General features: G+C 46.9%; 8 protein-coding genes and 2 non-coding genes across 10 annotated transcripts; 4 read left to right on the top strand and 6 right to left on the bottom strand.

Moving 5' to 3' along the window:
• Positions 1 to 2: 2 nt before the first annotated feature.
• V8C40DRAFT_274419 (DUF3176 domain-containing protein) lies at positions 3 to 1,819 on the bottom strand (the record flags this gene model as incomplete). Its single annotated transcript, XM_083220599.1, has 2 exons — positions 3 to 1,156; positions 1,225 to 1,819. 2 exons carry the CDS (start codon positions 1,817 to 1,819, stop codon positions 3 to 5), a joined length of 1,749 nt encoding a protein of 582 aa, XP_083074421.1.
• A 675-nt stretch (positions 1,820 to 2,494) lies between these two features.
• On the bottom strand, positions 2,495 to 3,212 carry V8C40DRAFT_243201 (uncharacterized protein). Its single transcript, XM_083215370.1, has 2 exons — positions 2,936 to 3,212; positions 2,495 to 2,840 (listed from the first exon to the last, which is right to left on the bottom strand). The coding sequence occupies exons 1-2, from the start codon at positions 2,940 to 2,942 to the stop codon at positions 2,557 to 2,559; spliced, it is 291 nt and encodes a 96-aa protein (XP_083074420.1). The 5' UTR covers positions 2,943 to 3,212; the 3' UTR covers positions 2,495 to 2,556.
• Positions 3,213 to 3,977: 765 nt separating this feature from the next.
• On the bottom strand, positions 3,978 to 5,486 carry V8C40DRAFT_286818 (uncharacterized protein; the record flags this gene model as incomplete). Its single annotated transcript, XM_083222588.1, has 1 exon — positions 3,978 to 5,486. One exon carries the CDS (start codon positions 5,484 to 5,486, stop codon positions 4,176 to 4,178), a length of 1,311 nt encoding a protein of 436 aa, XP_083074419.1. The 3' UTR covers positions 3,978 to 4,175.
• Positions 5,487 to 6,379: 893 nt separating this feature from the next.
• On the top strand, positions 6,380 to 7,554 carry V8C40DRAFT_243198 (uncharacterized protein). The gene is made up of 3 exons (XM_083215369.1): positions 6,380 to 6,853; positions 6,908 to 7,114; positions 7,176 to 7,554. Exons 1-3 carry the CDS (start codon positions 6,452 to 6,454, stop codon positions 7,308 to 7,310), a joined length of 744 nt encoding a protein of 247 aa, XP_083074418.1. The 5' UTR covers positions 6,380 to 6,451; the 3' UTR covers positions 7,311 to 7,554.
• A 403-nt stretch (positions 7,555 to 7,957) lies between these two features.
• V8C40DRAFT_t99 lies at positions 7,958 to 8,054 on the top strand. Its single transcript has one exon. It is a non-coding gene; the product is annotated as a tRNA-Ile (tRNA).
• Positions 8,055 to 8,302: 248 nt separating this feature from the next.
• On the top strand, positions 8,303 to 9,853 carry V8C40DRAFT_286814 (NAD(P)-binding protein). Its single transcript, XM_083222587.1, has one exon. The coding sequence runs from the start codon at positions 8,819 to 8,821 to the stop codon at positions 9,830 to 9,832; it is 1,014 nt and encodes a 337-aa protein (XP_083074417.1). The 5' UTR covers positions 8,303 to 8,818; the 3' UTR covers positions 9,833 to 9,853.
• A 95-nt stretch (positions 9,854 to 9,948) lies between these two features.
• V8C40DRAFT_243192 (lysozyme) lies at positions 9,949 to 11,608 on the bottom strand. The gene is made up of 2 exons (XM_083215368.1): positions 10,818 to 11,608; positions 9,949 to 10,759 (listed from the first exon to the last, which is right to left on the bottom strand). Exons 1-2 carry the CDS (start codon positions 10,965 to 10,967, stop codon positions 10,223 to 10,225), a joined length of 687 nt encoding a protein of 228 aa, XP_083074416.1. The 5' UTR covers positions 10,968 to 11,608; the 3' UTR covers positions 9,949 to 10,222.
• Positions 11,609 to 13,273: 1,665 nt separating this feature from the next.
• V8C40DRAFT_286808 (uncharacterized protein) lies at positions 13,274 to 13,892 on the bottom strand (the record flags this gene model as incomplete). Its single annotated transcript, XM_083222586.1, has 1 exon — positions 13,274 to 13,892. One exon carries the CDS (start codon positions 13,890 to 13,892, stop codon positions 13,449 to 13,451), a length of 444 nt encoding a protein of 147 aa, XP_083074415.1. The 3' UTR covers positions 13,274 to 13,448.
• Positions 13,893 to 15,783: 1,891 nt separating this feature from the next.
• Positions 15,784 to 15,892, top strand: V8C40DRAFT_t100. The gene has a single exon. It is a non-coding gene; the product is annotated as a tRNA-Ala (tRNA).
• A 496-nt stretch (positions 15,893 to 16,388) lies between these two features.
• V8C40DRAFT_286802 (DUF1996 domain-containing protein) lies at positions 16,389 to 17,983 on the bottom strand. The gene is made up of 4 exons (XM_083222585.1): positions 17,513 to 17,983; positions 17,336 to 17,457; positions 17,103 to 17,280; positions 16,389 to 17,050 (listed from the first exon to the last, which is right to left on the bottom strand). Exons 1-4 carry the CDS (start codon positions 17,822 to 17,824, stop codon positions 16,661 to 16,663), a joined length of 1,002 nt encoding a protein of 333 aa, XP_083074414.1. The 5' UTR covers positions 17,825 to 17,983; the 3' UTR covers positions 16,389 to 16,660.
• Between the last annotated feature and the right edge of the window lie 314 nt (positions 17,984 to 18,297).

The following is an 18,297-nucleotide window of genomic DNA, read 5'->3' as shown; positions in this document are numbered from 1 at the left end:
CCCTACGAATCAGATATGCCGCCTTTCTTCTCCAACATGACTTGCATCTTCTTGACCTTCTCCAAATCCTCCAGATTCTGAACTTGGGATCCTATAATTCCATCTTTATCCACCCAATGATAAAGCACTGCCAACGTTGAACTCTTCCATAGAGGCACGTCACTGGTTCGCTTTGTCCCAACAACAGTCATGAAGAGCGCAATTCCACCTAGCAAATGGACGACTAGGGGTAAAATGAGCCATCCCCAGCGTACGCGGATATATACGACAGCTTGACTCGTTGTACCCTGTGCTATCTGCATTCCGCTACCTTGTCGTATCATATCAGTCAGACTTAGAGAGATACTGTCGAATATGCCTGATACGACTTCCAAAGTTCCATTGCCAAAAAATGTCGTGGCTCCTGGAGAAAAATTATGATCATCAGGGGTACTATCGCCAAGAGTGCCAGAGAAGGCAGACGACCGAAAGAAGCTGGAGGTGTAACGAAGATCAATCGCAGAAAAATAGACATCTGGTAGATCGTCATTGGTGTGGTTCCACCACAAAGACGTCTCCTGATGAGGATGATGTGTATCTCCCAGCATGCCTGAAGTAGTAAGCCCAGTGATTACGCCCAGAGGAATCTGTTTGATGACGCCGATAGTGAAAGTATTTGAGATTGACGAGATATCTGAATAGTTGTACATGGAGACTCTGAGTGCACACTCAATGATCACCGAACTGTTCTGCAAGAGGTTTCTGAGCTCAGGTATCTCTATGTCCACAGAGTAATCATGTCCAGGTTTCCAAGTCCAGACAGCAGCATAGAAAGCTGGTGAACCGTTCAGGTAATCGATTATGGCCAATCTACTAGAGTTAATATTCATGTACGAATCGGATATTGTCCTTGCCCCTAATTCGAGTTTCACATTGTTGGGCGTACTCATTCTACAAGGCAGACCCTGTTGCCCAGTATTTGAGTGAATTTGGGGGCCATCATTACATTTCAGAGTTTCTAGGGTCTCTTTGGAGGCATCAGTACAGGCACTACTGAAGCCCAACGTTATATAGTAGTTCTCCCAAGTGCAGTTTGAATGGCAGTTAAATGCAAATGCCCTTCTCTTCGGTTGCAGGCCGTTGAGGACCGCGCTATTTATGTCATTGTTGATGTCCACTACAGAAAACTGCATTAGATATGGCGGAGATTAGACCACATGCGGTAAGTTATTAGCTCAAACTTACTTCCAAGTGATTCATACTTGTAGCTTTTGTAGCTTTTGTAACCATGCGCATACCCAAAAGTTGCCGAACCCTCCTTGTAGCTAGATATCGTTCCAGGTTCCAGTTGGACTACTTGTTGCACAAACGTATCTGTGAGTAGTGATAAAACAACAACTATCGCACTAATGCTCGCAAATCCCCATGAAATCTTATAGAGCATTTGTAAGGAGCCAAGAGGCCCGCGGCTTGCTGTATCAATAATAGCAAAATCTTGAAGGCGACAGGCCCTCTTAGTAAAGCGAGTCCATTTCTCCTGGCTAAGGCAAACCGAAATGGCAGCTAGAAGTGTTGCTCTTGCGGCTGTTATTGCAACGGCAACGGTGGCATTAATGCTGATAAAGAAGGACCACTCTGTCAATAACCTGTTCTGGAAACGCATGAGGATGTAAATAAGCACAGTCATACAGCCGAGGCTGATGCTCATAGTGATTATTTCCATCCACCAGGTGGAAGCTAGCCTCAGATGGATTGTCCTCTTCATATCGGTGGCGGTTTCGACACTGGACTCACTGTCGCAGTCTTCGTTTGATGTATTGGCCTCGTTACCGGGCCTCATGTCTTGGGATATTGGCGTTGCTTCAGCCACATCTGGCGTGACCGACATCAAAGGCTGCCTTGTGCTTCTATCATCCATGTCGGCGGCTCTGGCTTGTGTTATATCGCAATTATGTTCTTTTTATCTCTCAAGACATTATTCATTCTAAATTCGGAGACTAATCAAAAGTTATTGATGATGAAAGAATAGACGGGACAAAGAGGGGTATACGGCTGTATATAGCCGGTTGAAGGGTTGCAAGCCGCCATGTTTCACCACAAGGTTTGTTATCGTGTTGCAGCCTAGGCTACACAGATCCTTTATTAGGAGGCTGTGAGAATGAGGCTGTGTTAGTTACTCAAACTTTTCGAGCCTTGATCTACGATAATAACCTGCATCTTACAAAAGACAAAAGGGGGTTTCGGTAGAAATCCCGGGAATCTTTATTTCTATATAATGTATTCCTTGGAAGTGTGCAGCCTCTGAGTTCGATCTCTGAAATAGTAAACTAATTTTAGTCCATCCTGAATCATAGCTATTAGCACTTACCAGAGCCTACAGTCATCTTCTTAACTCTGCTCTTCTACTGTATGTTCCATTAGTACTTCGGCTTATACAGTATTGGTCACCGAAGTGAGATATCGACTCTCTAATATTAATACACTGGTCACAGACATGGCATATTTGAGAGATAATGACATAATTTTTTTAATACTGTTATTGTACAACTCTTTCTGGGGCTATACATTTAGCTGTATCTATTGTCTTGTAATTTTGTAAGTCTGTTGGCCGCTTTCATCAGAGCCCTCCTCTCGAACCACAAGTCCATTGATGTTATGTATGGAATTACCATCCTCTGAGCCCACTCCGATAAAAAACTCGCTTCCATTTTTGTCCCCATAAATACAGTCGGATTTTTTCGCAGGGTGGTAACGGATCTCAGCGGTTTTTCCTGAATCAATTTGTGATGGCGGATCGATCAGATCGATTTCACCCGGGTAGAGGTAAAGTGTACTGCCAGTGGCGTTGTCTATAAATATAGCTGTGTACAATGAATCAGCTCGTATTAGCTTTGAACAGTGATTTCAGAATGCCAGATTCCGCCGGTTACATGTAGTGGGTAAACCTTGAACGTACACGACATTTTTAATTGAAATGTTTAAATCACTCTTGTAGTGTTTGCCTGATATGCGGATGCTAGTCTAGTGGTAAGCAGATACGAGAAAATACAGTGAGGCCAATGCCATCTTTATAGTTCATTCAACTCGAGATTTACGATCCATCTGAATGCCGGGCTATGGTATTAACAACGCATCTGGTCACCTCCGCATGTGCAAACCTACCCCTCGTTTGTTACGTGGCAGAACGATGTGCAGACGAGATCAACTATGATGTTGATTGGACAATTATAAATTCTGCAGCTGTCAGATAGCAGCTGAACATCTGGATTAGGAGTCGCTCCCTTTCAAAAGACTGGCTTAGCACTTTTACGGATAAGCTTATTTTGTTGGCTTGAGACATTTTCCCATTACGAGCAAAATCGGGCACTGCGGAGTACTGTAGTCGAAAATTCACAAAGCTATTAACCAAAGGTCAGTTTCTGGTAAATATTAGCAATAGAAATACGGTACAGTCATAAAGGGGTAGATTTAACAACGAACTCGAAAGAGTTAGAGCCATGCCAACAACAGTGTAGTCATCACTGTCAACGCGACTCAAAGGGCTGTTGGCGGATTTTTGTTCTTCTTTTTTTCCGCCTTCACCAACTCTGCTTCACGTTGGAATTTCAGTGCATGTTCACTCCGGCCATACTTGGTCTGCCCCTCAGCGACCGCCGCAAAATCCTCGCCGCGCTGCTGTAATTGGAAAGCCCTTGCTCATACTCGTGCTTAAAAAAACGGATCTATGGCTAAATTGGTAGTCGCTCAATCTCTTGCCTTCGTGGCCATCAATGGTGGATTATCTCCTACCTTGCTATAGCTTCTTCAAGTACGTAGACGGATTCACGGATTTTATTGCACTCCATTTAGAAGATGAGTACCTTCAGGCTCGCCGGCAATCTAGTCAATGAAAACACGTCGTGTTAACAATTTCGGTAACAGACATCAGAAAGCTTTTGCGCTGAGAGTGACTAACAAGTGCATCCCCAATATATAGAAGTAACTGTTTAATTTGAATAGGTTCATAGTGCAAGCATATTCTCGCACTCAGTATCTAATCTTGATATACATTTCCCAACCTAAAATTACACCCGCGCTCTAAAATAACAAAAGCCTGCCTAGGCTTGACTCCGGGTATTTTACCAAACACATGAGAAAAAACAAAGGGAAGTTCTTCCTATTTATTCTCTAAGAAAGGCCAGAATCCCTTTCTGAGATTATAGTTTAACATCTTGAACCGGGAAGTTGAACATGCAGTTAGGCAACGGGTTCGAATCATCCATCTCCAAGAAGCCCTCAAAGTCGACAGTGTTACCTTGAGGGCAACCTCTCGCGTTGTTAACGACGTCGTTCATGTTAATCCCAAGATCATTCAGTGCAAAGATATCGTTGGCTTTTTGCGCACCATCAATGACGTTTCCAGAACCTACGACAGCACCAATGCGGAACAGACCGCAGCCTCCACTAAGTGGGATACCACCTTCTGCGTTGCAAACAACACCAGGCTGACCGGGAGGATCTTCCAGCGGGGTGCTATCAATGAACAAGGCATATCCAAGGATGCTGATGATTTGAGAAGCTATCCATGTCTTCATCTGCTTCTCCATCTGGGGAGTAAGATCAGATTGTGCAGGGAGGTCGTCGAGAAACCCGCCGTGGTAGGTATTTATGAAGGCAACAGTGTTGACAATCTGGTCGTCATCAACAGTGGTAGGGTCCTGGTTCGGTCCGAATACCTGTGCGACAAGATCCCTCATACGCTGCTGTGTGCCAGTAACAATAGCCTCCAATTGCTGAGTGAGGGTGTCCTTGGTTGCTGCGGCCTGCTTGTCAATGTCGCTGTTTGACTCCAAGACGCTGATGATGTCCTTGCCATCGTCCTTGACATCTTTTTTGGTGGCTTTCCGTATAATCTTGAACTTCTTAATAAATGTACTAGCGGCTTTAATCTCGCCGCCAACGGGAAGAATGTCAACGATCAAGTCGGCAATGAGATTAAAGACAGCTGGCCCGATGGGCTGCTTCTGCGGCGCCAGCTTGTCGACCATGTTGCTGATGAAGTCTTCATTCTTCAGATTGTCCGCGGCCTCGCGGACCGCGAGGAAGTGTGCACGCAGGCCGTCGTACTGGTTGATCCAGTTGGCTGCAAGGAACCCAGCCTCGGGCGAAGTGAAGCCCAAGCATAATGTGCCTCCCAAGTTGTTGAAGATGCAGTTTCCGCCGTCCGGGTTTTGTAAGCCGTTAATTTTGCAATTGGTCGGGTCATCAATATTTGAGCAGTCAAAGCCGGCGTTTACACTCTCTTGACCCTTGGGGGCCAACTGCGAGAGGATGAACTTTGGGAAGTTGTCTGAGGTTCCGAATTCCCGGATCATGGCAAACACGAAATTATCGATGCCAAACTTGTCCCAATTTGCCTTGTTGATATCTCCAGCCCCACAGGCCGTCACCGGTGTTGGGCCAATGATGCATAGCTCAGCGGCCACACCTGTGACGGCGACGAGAAGACAGGCGGCTCTGAGCAGCATCGTTGCACAGAGTATAATAAAATGGAGTGATTCTGTGCTTCCAAGTGTGTTTGTTCCCGAAAGACTGAGAGGATTGAGAGGATACGGGACTTGGAAGGAGGCGATTAAGTAGTAACCATGAGCATCGGGGAGTTGGTTGCCCAACTTGGATATTGCAAAGTTGCTAACAGTTACAGTTCCACTAAATGATGCTGACCAATGTTAAAGTATTAAAAGCCATATCGAATGGTTCAAGCTAATATAGTTACAATTAACTAAAAAAGTAAGCACAATCCTAGTGATATTACACGATAATGATCTTTTGGGATGCAACTCCACCAACCTGAGATGTGAAATCATGCGCCACAAAGCACAGCCTCCGGGAGCGTAACGCCCGCCCCGGGAATGACCACGGAAACGTATGTAGCCACTGAGAATACTTAATTATAAGCTTGGATTATTTATAGTCTTAAGCAAAACAGCATGCTTTTGTGAAAGCCTGAAACCATTGTAAAGATTTATTTCACTAGATGGCAGTCTTCTCGCTGATAACGCCTGTTACACCCAGTTCACACTAAATGGATACGTCAGCCGCTAAAAATAATAACTGCTTATGAACTTGACGATATAAGCAAAGTAGTCAATGTTAGCCTCGTGGAAACTGCCCCGTACAGCATACTTCTGTCGAACCACGAGAATAATTAAAGCACGCTTGGTCATGAATACGCTTACTATAGATGCTAAATATAATCCATCCATACAGCATGACCCATTAAAATGCAGTAAAACTGGCTCAGCGTTAAGCTTAGACTGGTGAGAGTTCACAGGTGGTTTGCATAGCCACTAAATGGGATTTGAGAGTATTTGATCAAAGCATCTGGCAACTCTTCTAGTCTATTTCTACCTAAGTAACACACGATTCAGTTTCTTTTGTTCCATCTGTTAACATCACAATCCAGAGAGTGCAAGCCCTCTTGTCACCAATCATGCCTTCCGGTGATCTAAATCCGCCTATGGCGTACGAGCCGTACGGCCGGCCACTCAGCGCAGAGCATGACCCTCTTCATGCTGAGAAGCTCAACCAACAGCGCATCGCCACGCGCAACGCCAAGCAGAAGGAAGGTCGCAGTAAGCGGATTTTGGAGTCTGTGCGAGTTGTTCTGCGACTTTTAGCATTGGCATTCGCCGCTTCAGTCATCGGCGTGCAAGCTCATATTGCTCGAGTTTGGGACCAGTCGAAGAATGAGACGGTTCAAAATTCCCAGACCGGATTCCGTATGCGCGCTTGGGCCGCTCAGATGGACCTGTGGCCGACTTGGGTAAACATTGGCGCAGGTGTAATCGCAAGTGTCATTCACATCTCGTCCTTGTTGACGCTGTGTGGTGGTGTAAGTTGGATTCTGCGCTTTCTGTCTTGTATCGTTCTAATAGTATAATCCCAGCTTCGTACCTTACGGAACAACAAGCTCTACCCTTGGGCTGTTGCATTGACGTCCATATTCTCAATCGTCGCATGGATCGCCGCTGTTGTCTACTACAAGGTTGACAATGCCAGAGGAAAGAAGCATTGGGACATCTGGTCATGGTCATGCAGCCACCAGACTTGGAATGCCCCCAACGTTAGCTTCGAGCCGCTGTGTGTTGAATTGGTATGTTAAGAAACGCATCGCTCTCCTGGTGCACAGTTCATTTCGTTAATCACCCTCCCAGAACTATAGCTTTGCCGCTCTCATTATCGCAGCAGCCATCGAGGTTATGTGTCTCGTCATCTTCTTTGTCATTCGAGGCCGTGAGAAGAAGCTGCGACGGTACAGGCAGATTGTTACAGTCACTGGCTCGGCTTAGATTGAAGACACATCGGTTTGACTAGTGTCATGAAGAGGTGATATGTGGCAAAGAGGAGAGGCATTGGCGTTATGTAATACGAGGTGATGATTGGGTTCTTGGATTATTGGCGCATTTATATATACCAGATGGGCAATAGATGGAGTATAATGTCGAAGCTTGTTCATTATAGATCTCTCACGATTATCGAGTTACGGCATCACTACAGTATTCACTGAGCATGACAGTGTGTCGAGCATGTAATTGAAGGGTTAAATGCTTTTGCAAGGCTTTAAAAGTCTTCTCCGGCTTCCAGAAAATGCTCATCAAGGAGCGAGTTCTGTAACTTTGTGCAGACAGGTAGTCACAAATGGTAAGCATACACACTGATGTGTTTGTTGAAGATGATGCTTACGTTTAGTGCTCCGTGTTCTACCTAATATGCCGTCACTCTGAAACAGCAACTCGACAGCGCATCTCCAAACTCTTCAATGAAAAGCGTAGACCAGAGGGATTGACCACCAGGGACTGCAAATTGATATCACTCGTGGGGACTACTGTAACCACGCAGATAATCATCATACATATTTCTTGTTGAATCCTCTTAAGTTATCATGGCGAGCTGTTTTCCAACACCAGCGATCTAGATTTCCGTCTAGATTCAATGCGCTTCCGTAGCTCAGTTGGTTAGAGCTTCGTACTAATACTAGATTCGCTCTAGACTTGGTAATGCGAAGGTCGCAGGTTCAAGCCCTGCCGGGAGCAAAAGCTCTTGATGCGCAATTTCTTTTTTTTTTCTCTTTTTTTTCCCCTATCGTCAACATGAGTTTGTGTGCTCTCTATTCTTAATTATTTTCTTTTTTTTTTTATTTCCTTTGTCTCCTCTACTGTCTACAAATATTTGCATTTAGTTTCAGTCGAGTCCCGCTATGTTACGTTGTCTCCCCGACAAAGATGCTGACGGTGAGCAATCTCATCGGACTCTAGCAGCCAATGTCTAACAACCGCCCTAAAAGTGGACATCGGGACTTTTTGGTTCGTCAATGCATAAACAAGCCTTGAAATAAGGAGATAATCTGCTACAGTCTTTGTTTCCGCGCAGCAGTGGCAGCAAGCCCAGAACAGAGAATTCTAATGCGAACGCTGGTAGTTAATTTGTCTTCTATTGTCAGCAAAACTTCCCCGTTTGGGATTACGATAGCCGTATTGCTAAACAGGATGTTTCGGTCCACTGAGGATTGACTATCTTCAACTATTCTACATATTGTCATCCATTCGCGCCTAAGCGAGTAAAGTTCGGTCAGCTTCATGCGAAGGTTATCACGATGAAGGAAGTCTTCGAAATATTTAAACCCTCGTTGGTTCGCAACTGACAACTGAGAAGTAAGTCGACAGATCAAAGACAACAACTCAAGATATTTCCCAGTCCACTAGGAGCACAAACTTGTACAACGACAGCAACAACAATATTAAAGCGAAAAGCTCTCGTCCACGCACGTTCTCTTTCTCTTTTCTCTTTTATAAACACAATGGCCACCGTAGCAACGAGCCGTTATGCAGAAGCCCATGCTAAACAGCATGGCCCCGGCGATGAACGACCCACTGCCCTGCAGATTGTCAAGGACGAGCACAGAGAGGGAAATATGACCGACAAGGTCGTTTTCATCACGGGATGCTCTTCAGGATTGGGAGTCGAGACGGCGAGAGCAATGAAGGCCACTGGAGCAACCGTTTTCGTCACCGCTCGCAATTTGGAAAAGGCAAAGGAGGCGCTTGGAGACATTCTCAGCGGCGATCGAGTTCACCTTCTCAAGATGGATCTCGAATCCTTCGACAGCGTTCGATCTTGCGTCAATGAATTCAAGTCAATGAGCAGCTCTCTCAATATCCTCATTGAAAATGCCGGTATTCGACACGTGCCGTTTGGTCGGACGCGTGATGGCTTTGAAAAGCATTGGGGAACAAACCACCTGTCTCACTTCTTCCTCTTGGAGCTCCTCAGGCCTATGCTCCTAGCATCATCGACGCCAGAGTTTTGCTCTCGTGCCATTATTGTTTCTTCCACGGCCCACAGAAACGCTCCTATGGACTTTTCTGACCTGAATTGGGAAAAGCGAAAATACGTGCCCTCGGTTGCTTACGGCCAAAGCAAACTGGCCAATGTTTACACTGCCAGCGAAATCGAGAGGCGGTATGGCGCGCAAGGACTTCATGCGTGGAGTGTTCACCCTGGCGGTATTCGAACGGGGCTGCAGGCACCAAGCACGTTTGATATCAAGGATTGGCTTGTGGTCATCAAATCCGGTCCCATGGCAACACTCAACACCATGATGAATGCTGAGCAAGGCGCTTCAACGTCTGTATGGGCGGCCTTGAGCAGAGATCTGGAAGGCCAAGGAGGAAAATACTGTGAGAGAAACCGATTCAGTGAGCCGCTAAAGAAGGGCTGGAAGATGATTGATCCAGGACATGCCGAATGGTGCTACGACGAAAAGGCAGCGGCAAGGCTGTACGACTTGTCCATGAAAGAAATTAATATGTAACATTTTGCATTTTTCTACGGCATGTTGACTGGGGTTGCCATAAATCCATTTCCTAGAAAGTTTACCTAGACCGACTACCCTTGTTTATTTTGACTTGCTTTGTTTTACAGTTGATACTCGCAATCATATACAAATCTTCGTCCATCAAAACCATCACTTTCAGTTATCGTAGGCTTTACAAGAAAGCCTCTCGTTTCAGATGGGCGTCTAGACTTAAAATAATATTACACCTTTAGTATTCAGGATATATAAATGCCATTGGTAGTCAGTTCTTTACAGCTTTATTCCGAGGCTACGTAGATCCAGAGAATGACAACCGAACGCTATCTGTCTCTCTCTTTTTAGGACTGCCTTGCCCGTTGTAGCTGTTGTCTAATGTTGAATGTGTATCTAGCTTCCACGGGCAATCTTCTGGAGCTGCGCCAAATCTCCATTGAAAATATCAGAATCACCACCCCAGGGAGCTGCATCATTGTTTTGCCAAATAGTATAATAGCTCCAGCCATTGGGCAGCGTGCCCACGGCGCTGGCATATCGCGCAACCACAAGAGGAGATTTGCTGCCGAACGAGCCATTGTTTCCAGTACACAGTTGCCACCAACTTGTGGAAGTGTAGATGAGAGGATACTGAGAAGTAGCGGCGTGATAAGTGTTGATAAAGTCATTAATCCAACTGACCATGGCGCTGGCGCTCAAACCGTAGCAGCTGTCCCCGCTGGGAGCATACTCGAGATCCAGCATTCCAGGCAAAGTGATGCCATCAGATGACCAACCTCCTCCGTGGGCCAGGAAGTATTTGGCTTGGGCGGCGCCGGAGGAAGACGCAGGCTGTGCGAAGTGGTATCCGCCACGGATGAAGCCGGCACTGGTGGCCTTTGTGTAATGATCACTGAAACTAGGATCGGTATAAGTGGTTCCCTCAGTAGCCTGAAGAGGAGAAGTATTAGCTTTCTAGAGCATGATGAGAGAAGGTTTCAATACTAACCTTGATGATAACAAAGCGTGCGCCATCCGAATATGCCTTAGCAAAGTCAACAGTGGGTTGGTAATGAGAAATGTCGAATCCTTTGACGGTTGCACTGGCAACAGAGGCAAGAGCCGCTGCCCCGATGGCAATGGAAGCAAGTGACTTCATCTTAACAGTGTTTAGGGCTTTTTCTTTTATGCAAAATTGTTATATAGAAGCTAGGACGAACTGCTGTACATGAAAATGGTTGAGCTCGGGATAAATGAAAGGGTTTATATACTTAGAAGCTTCCGAGCTGGAGAGGCGAATGTCACCCCTCTTGCGACGATCCCGACAAATTAGAGGCCAAAAGATCCCATCGCTATTGTGTGTCCCTATAAATAGCCGGAATAAGATGTTATAATCTACTGCGCAAGGTAATATATGCATGAATGGAGAATCGGGATATGTTCCCGACCTTTCTAACCAGCTCATTCGACGCATGAGATGCTCCTGTTGATACCCGTGGGATTTCATGGAGTTCGCGGGATCGATCCCCCGCCATAGAGTGCGGCACAACCACTCATGATCGGCAGGTAGCTGAGAGCTGAACATGATCCCTGGCTACGAATGGGTCCTTGCATCAAGGCCCTTGGTCGAGTTTGGTAGGTGATGTGCTTAAGAAAACCGGTTGGAAAGGCGCCAATTTGATGGCCGCATTAGCATCGATCACACAAGGCATCTAGTAATTAGAGACATTGACTAATAGTTTGAAGCATTGAAACACCGCATCGCCTGATTTGAAACATTGACACACTAGAATCATCAAGATCCTGACAAAGAACGCCACCAAAATACTAAAAGAATTATTTTACATCTCGTTAGGCAGATAGTTTACACAGTCCTCAGTACCTGGGCCCTACTTCTCCAACCCGTGCTTGTTCGGAAGTTTCAGCCGATCGGGTCATCATCTCCCCATCCTTATTCTACGCACCCTTGTTGCTGCGCACTGCATTCTCTACATGGCATAGCGCCCAGTATCCACAGCAGAACAAACAGCATCAAAAGTCCTGGCCAATTGGATGCAAAGGGGCGAGTTGAGATGCAACAAGTTGGGGGCCAAAATGGGCTTCACGTTCCTGAAATTGCACAGCCGTTCGTCCAATGGCCATATATGACGATGGCCAAGAATGAAAAGACAGCGCCTATATCCATTAAAAGGAAACGCAAACTGTATGCCGCGTATCCGCTTTTGCAAACTTGTAAAAGGCGACTACACCATTAGCAGAGGGACGTCGGTGTACAGATTTGGACATTTGATTTCATCCATACTGGCATCAACCAACCCGGCTAGAGATCGTCTTCCCATTCTCGAAACCACGTGAACATACCACCATTACATTTACATTTTCCTCCATAAATGCTCAGTGATGGGAGCTAGATAGGGATATAATGAATGGGGGCAAATCGCGTTGCAAATATATATTGTCAAGTGGTTGGTGTAGAATCGTCTAATTAAATCCTCATTCTGATTAAATAATTAAAACATACATGTAAAAACAATCAATACCCAAATCACATGTATCCAAACTTAGTCCCAGCCTTGTCTATATGAAATTATTCGATGATGCAAGATTCGGAGTATACCCATATTATACCCGCGGAGACGAGAGAGATAACCATTGTTCTCATAAGCAGAGGTCGATCCGGATGCATATGGGACATTGTTCGCGGATGCTTGTAATTATTCCGTGTAGCCCTTGGTTGATGCTGGTGGCCCCCCTCCACTACTGAATATACTCGTATGCCGCGAGGCATATGACGGGGCGAGAGGTGGTGGACAGGACGGCGAAGGACGGCGTTGTCATCGACGGAATAGCGACGCAATCTGCGGCTACGGCGCTGGCTATCTGGGGACAGGTTACCATCGAGCACCCAATAACGCGGATAGAATACAAGGTCTCGCATTTTTGCAATCCTCAATTTCCAAATATTGTAAAAGAGTGGGTCGTTTGGTAAGAGATACACAAAAAGGGTTCGTAGATGGGAAAGGTTGTAAGAACTGGAAGCAAAAAGCTGTCGGGGTTTATATAGCATTCTAGTATGCTCTTCTTTCCAAATTATAAGACTCTTGAGGCTGTTTTAAAGTCAATTGTAGCAGATGATATCGTGTTCTATTCATCGTTAAACTTTTGCATATTATACTTGAACGTGGCGTCGTATACTCTAAGGCTTTTACACAGAAATCGAGCTACATGATCTAATAGACACAGTTGAGCTGATAAAATAAGGCGTGTTAAACTTAATCAAGAAACAGCACGCATAAATTAGATTTATTATACATAGTTGATTGTATTTGCTCAGATTCACCCGTACCTAAGATTACCAAAAAGCACCTAGTATGGATTCTACAACAGACGCTGAATGGAAACTCTGATGAAAGGGCAGACGTTATACTTTTAGCACAAGATAATGGTGAAACTTTTATGATGAACAGCGCAGACACATTAATTAATAGTGTATTATTATAGTCAACCATCTATTACATTAAATTTCGTGGTACGTACCACCCCCCTCGCCTGATTCATTGCCGTCTCCAATTATCACCAGTTGTCCCGTTCGGAGTAAACTAGCCATTTATATAGCGATCCCAAGCAAATCCATTTTCATTTATGGCAAGTTGGCCGGGGCGTAGCTCTGGTTGGGCGAAACAACCTTGCCTCCCTGAACTTGGACATCGGTATAAGAAGGCCAGGTGATGAGCTTCTCGGAGAAATCGGTAACAGCAAAGGTAGTAAAGCCGTTGGTAGGGCCAAACTGGCCGCTCCAGCTGGATGTGATAGTGTAAGGGCCGCAAGTAACGGGGCCGCCGCTGGCCTGAGAAGCGTTGGCAGTTGCCGTGACGGTGTATGTGCATGAGGTGGCGGTGGCGAGATGTGTATCAACTCCAAAGGTCCAGGTGCAGGAAGTGTTGGCGGTGTTGCAGACTCTCTTCAGGTTGGTGATTGTCCACTCAGGGACAGCGGCCATCATGGACTTGTCCGCAGGAGTGGGAGCCGCAAAGGCGGTAGAAGCGGCAAAGAGGGTAGCGACGAGGCTCTTAGTGATCTGCATGGTGACTGAATGTATGTGTCTTTATGAGGACTGGTTATGAAGTCAAGTCTTGATAGCTGCTGGAAGCAAAGGATGAGATGGACGAGGTGGATGAGATGGAAGATGGGCTAGAAAGATGGACAATGGGTATGTCCTCTCTCTTATATACTTATTTCAGCTATGCTCGCATACTTTAGAATTAGGCAGGGAACCAACCCGAGTGGAGAAAGTATTCTCGTGTTGGTACAATCTGAATGTCTTCTGGAACCTAAAAACTTGGCTTTTGCCCTGCTCCAGGGATGTCGGGACAGTTCTGCATCGGATGCGATCACCCGAACAGCTTACTGGAAGCGGTCACGGTTTGCAACGGCGACTCGGAACCCTTGCATCATCTCGTATCGTGAATGGAGGCCTGCTGGTAAGGCTGTCTGCCAATGTTGCGGTGGCAATGCAGCACCGTCGGCCATCGTCATTGAGCATGGCATGCAGGGGGTCATCCCACATATCCGGCGGCGATGGGCCGATCCAGGTCTCAGTGCTCTGGACATGACACAACATAACGTAGGCAAGAGACATATTACACGGCTCAGTGATGTAATATCTCTCAAATGTCTTACACTACAATTCCGCCATTTGTGTTGCTGATGCCGAGCTGTAACGTTGCCAGATCTTCCGCCGTTGGTTTACACTGCCTAAGCTCTTTGCCCATCTCATGATGTGCGTTAAGCGTGTGGGGTTGGTTCCCGGCCGGGATTCATCTGCCGCAGCTCGTATTCCAGGAATAGGGTCAAACAAGCAGAAAACGGTCGCCGCATTTGGCAGTGCCACCCCTTACTTCCGCAGAGGATCAATGCTATTACGAAATGCCACTCCATTTCAGTTGAGGCTTGGGTCGTGGCGATTCATGTTGCTCAAGAACTCCCTTGGGTAGTAGTAATTCTAGCGGTCGCGAACCAACATTAGATCAGACATGTCAGTGCTATCGGCGGCTGTCGTTATGCAACCTTAGTGAACATACCCCTGTCGGAATAAACGGACAGCCGAGCCACCAATTGAGGTTATAAGTATGCTTTCTTACAGCCTTGATCGGCACGAGACGCGCCAGGCGAGAAGCGAACAAGCTGCCGCCTCGCGCGCCTGTTCTTGCAGCATACATTCCTTGAACAATTGGCAGCTCGAAGCTGAGCAGAACAGAGCAGACTCCGATTATCTGGGCGCAGGGCGGCGAACTTATTCGTCATGTCGTAATACGGATTATTCTGTGCTCAGACACTTGTGCCAGGAATTCAATACGGCTATGCTCGTTTTGTAAAGTGCTTAACAGAAAGACCCGTGTTGGCTGGGATTAATACGTAGGCTCGGCCGACGCCAAAACGGCCCCGGTCACCTTAATGCCGGCCTCCCCCGCATGATCGTGTTACCCTAAAAGAGTACAAAAACCGAGGTCAGCTGGCACGATCAACAGGAGTACAGACAGGATACGAGTGTACTCGTATATTACGGAGAGAACGGAGAGTACGGAGCACAGAGAACTTGTGTAAATTCTAATCCGGCAAGGACGGTGAACATTAGCCACAAGTGTGGCAATCCCAACAGGCTAATGTCAACCGGAGATCTTTGTACAGAGTCCAAGAGTTCAAGTTCCGAGCCAAGCGAACCCAGCAACTATTGAATGTCTCACCAGCCACCCACAGAGTTCTCATCAAGCTGTTATGAAAGCTGAAATTAACGGAACATGCTACCCTACAAGAAACTATAGTGGCTAGAATCTGCCTGACAGTTTATTGTCAAAGTTCTTCTTCTCTTGGGTTTTCAACCAATTCTCACCGAGACTTCACAACGAAGCTCTTTCGCTATCCTTCATGATGAGAATATTCTCGCCGACTGACAAGCCAATCAGAGCGCCTCAAATGGGCGGATGGTTTAGTGGTATAATTTTCCCTTAGCATGGCCAGTCCAATTCATTTGGCGGTTGAGCTTCTCATTGGGAAAGGTCCAGGGTTCGATTCCCTGTTCGTCCAGAGCGCAAAGTAACGGCTTAGTTTTTTTTTTTCTATTTTCTCTTTTTGCAAAGTTCGTATTCATCAATTGCTGCTGATGATATCAGTCAGTCAGTACGAAGGAAAAGAAAAACATATCCTCGTATGCACGGAGACAAACGGAGGCCATGTAGGGAAAAAAGCGCGATGTAACTTTAACCCCCTTTTTACAATTCGTATACTCGTACTCTCACCGTTCACCGCTTGGAGGAGGTACTTCCGTTGAACGAAGTTAACCCTTCTTCTATACGGTGACTCCATGTAGTTTCTCCCTTTTGCACTACACGTAGCCCCTCCCTTTCATTATCGTTGTTTCACAGCACATGTCTCCCTCGTCTTATTAAGAAGCTTTCATAATCCAAAGGGGGGATTATAATCTGCTGAATTAGCTTCCATATCTTTCTGTCTTATCGCACACAACTCAGCCACTGCAATTCAACTCGAGTGCACAGGATTTTAATGCATATATACATCATTCGTCATTGCCTATGTAGTAAACGCTAACTATGTGCATGGTAAAAACCCAACCTCTCGTACAAGATCTAATGGCAATGTAGGTAGTTACAAATAGCCATTACCACAGCCTCATACGAGTTCCAATTTTGTCATCATTCATTCAATCTGTAGCCCAATTTCCAGCCACTGTCTGCATCAAATGGGCGACTGAGTCCTCGGTTTCGGCGTTGCGCAATGCCAGTTCCTTTCCTACACCGAGAGTTTCTTCCAGTCGTCATCCGTTTGTTGAGAAATTTAGTGGATGGGGTTGTTGCCGGGAAGAGCGGCAATAGGACCGTTGAGGCCAATGTTCTCAGAAGGAGCGGGAGTCTGGAGCTTCTGGGTGCTAGACTGGCCGGGAGTTCCGTTGGGGCCGACGTTCAAGCTGCAGCCGCGGTCAAGGACACCGTTGGGGCCAGTGCAGGTGGCGATGGCGTTGTTGAGAGCGTTCTGGTCCTTCCAGCCCTGGAAGTAATCGGCGTGCAGGGAGTAGCCGGTGGCATCACCAGTGGCGTAGACGAATCGGTTGAAGTTCTGGACTGAGCCGGTGTCGTAGAAGAACTCGTAGAAGACCGAGAGGATGGCCTTGGGGTGCGACTGCGGGCACACACCGGTGTTGTAGTCACCGATAGCAGGGAAGGCAACCTATACGTTGTTAGCAGAAGCATCGCGCTGCTATCCGTGAGAGGAGACTTACGTGGTCCTTGTGGTTGGCAGAGTCCAGGTTGACACCGTCCCAGCAGGACTGGAAGAAGGTCTCAGCACGGATGCGCTGGCACTGGCGGGTAGGGAAGCCGTTGGTGTCAGGCACGGGCTCAGTGTCGAGGCAGACGTGCGAGATGGCACGGTCCTCGAAGCTGGAGGCGTTGAAAGTGCTAACCTGATGTTAGAGTAGGAAACTTGACGAATCTTAATCAAAGGTCTACATACCGTCGGGTCAGGTCACCGACAAGCATCTTAAGGCCAGCGGGGGGAGCAATGGGGAGAGGAGCTCCGTTGCAGTTCTGTCGGCCAGGAGCATAGTCGCAAGCACGAGCGATGTAGTAGGTAGCCTTTCCGCCCGTGTTAGCTCAAGAAGATGATTTTGAATATTGCTCAGCTACTTACACTGCCCTGGAAGGTGACAAGCTCGAATTGGCCGTCGTGGCGCTGGTGGTACAGCTGGGGCTGCCAGTAGTTGCTGTTGTCGAGGATCTTGTCACAGGTGGTGGCTGTGGCAGCTCGTGCCTGCTCAGGGGTGACGGAGAGAGAGAAAGCAGTGCCACCGACGATAGCGTGGACGTGAGAAGACAGAACACCAGGAGACACAATAGGGTCACCTCGGAACTGAGTCAAAGGAGCACAGTTGACAGTGAAGACCTGAGCCTGGGCGCCCATGGCAGCAGCCAGGGCAACGAGAGCGGAGTGCTTAAGAGTCATGGTGACGGTTGGAAGATGTGACTGGTTTTTTCTGCTCGTGAGCGACTTGAAGAGGAGTTCTGTCGAGGGCTGGAAGATGACTTGATGACCTGATGAACAACAACTTCGAGGTTGGGGGTTTAGGATGGTTTATATATCAGTCGATACTATTCTTCAAGGCCCCCCCTGGCCCCCTTGTTCCCTATACTATCTCCGATCCATTCCATTGTCATGCTCACACACTCTGCATCCTTGCTTCCCACGCTGACATGTTTCAAAACAAGTTCACTGGTTGTCCAAAGATGGCAAGTCTATCGCGGCCGGCGACCAAACTTCCCTGTCGTCTAATCGGTCAGGCTATTCCCGTTCCTGGACAGCTTCATCGGGGACAGCTCAAGCTGTTCAACATTGCCACGCAGATCCGGAATCGGTCCGAGCCTAGAGAGTCTAAAATGCAACCCTGGAGTTGAAATGAAGGAGGATGCTTGGCTTCT

Source organism: Trichoderma camerunense, assembly GCF_050948025.1.
Source record: "Trichoderma camerunense strain CBS 138272 chromosome Unknown V8C40scaffold_7, whole genome shotgun sequence".
Lineage (NCBI taxonomy): Eukaryota > Fungi > Ascomycota > Sordariomycetes > Hypocreales > Hypocreaceae > Trichoderma > Trichoderma camerunense.
The sequence above is the reverse complement of the archived record's forward strand: the minus strand, read 5'-3'. Positions and strand labels throughout refer to the sequence as shown.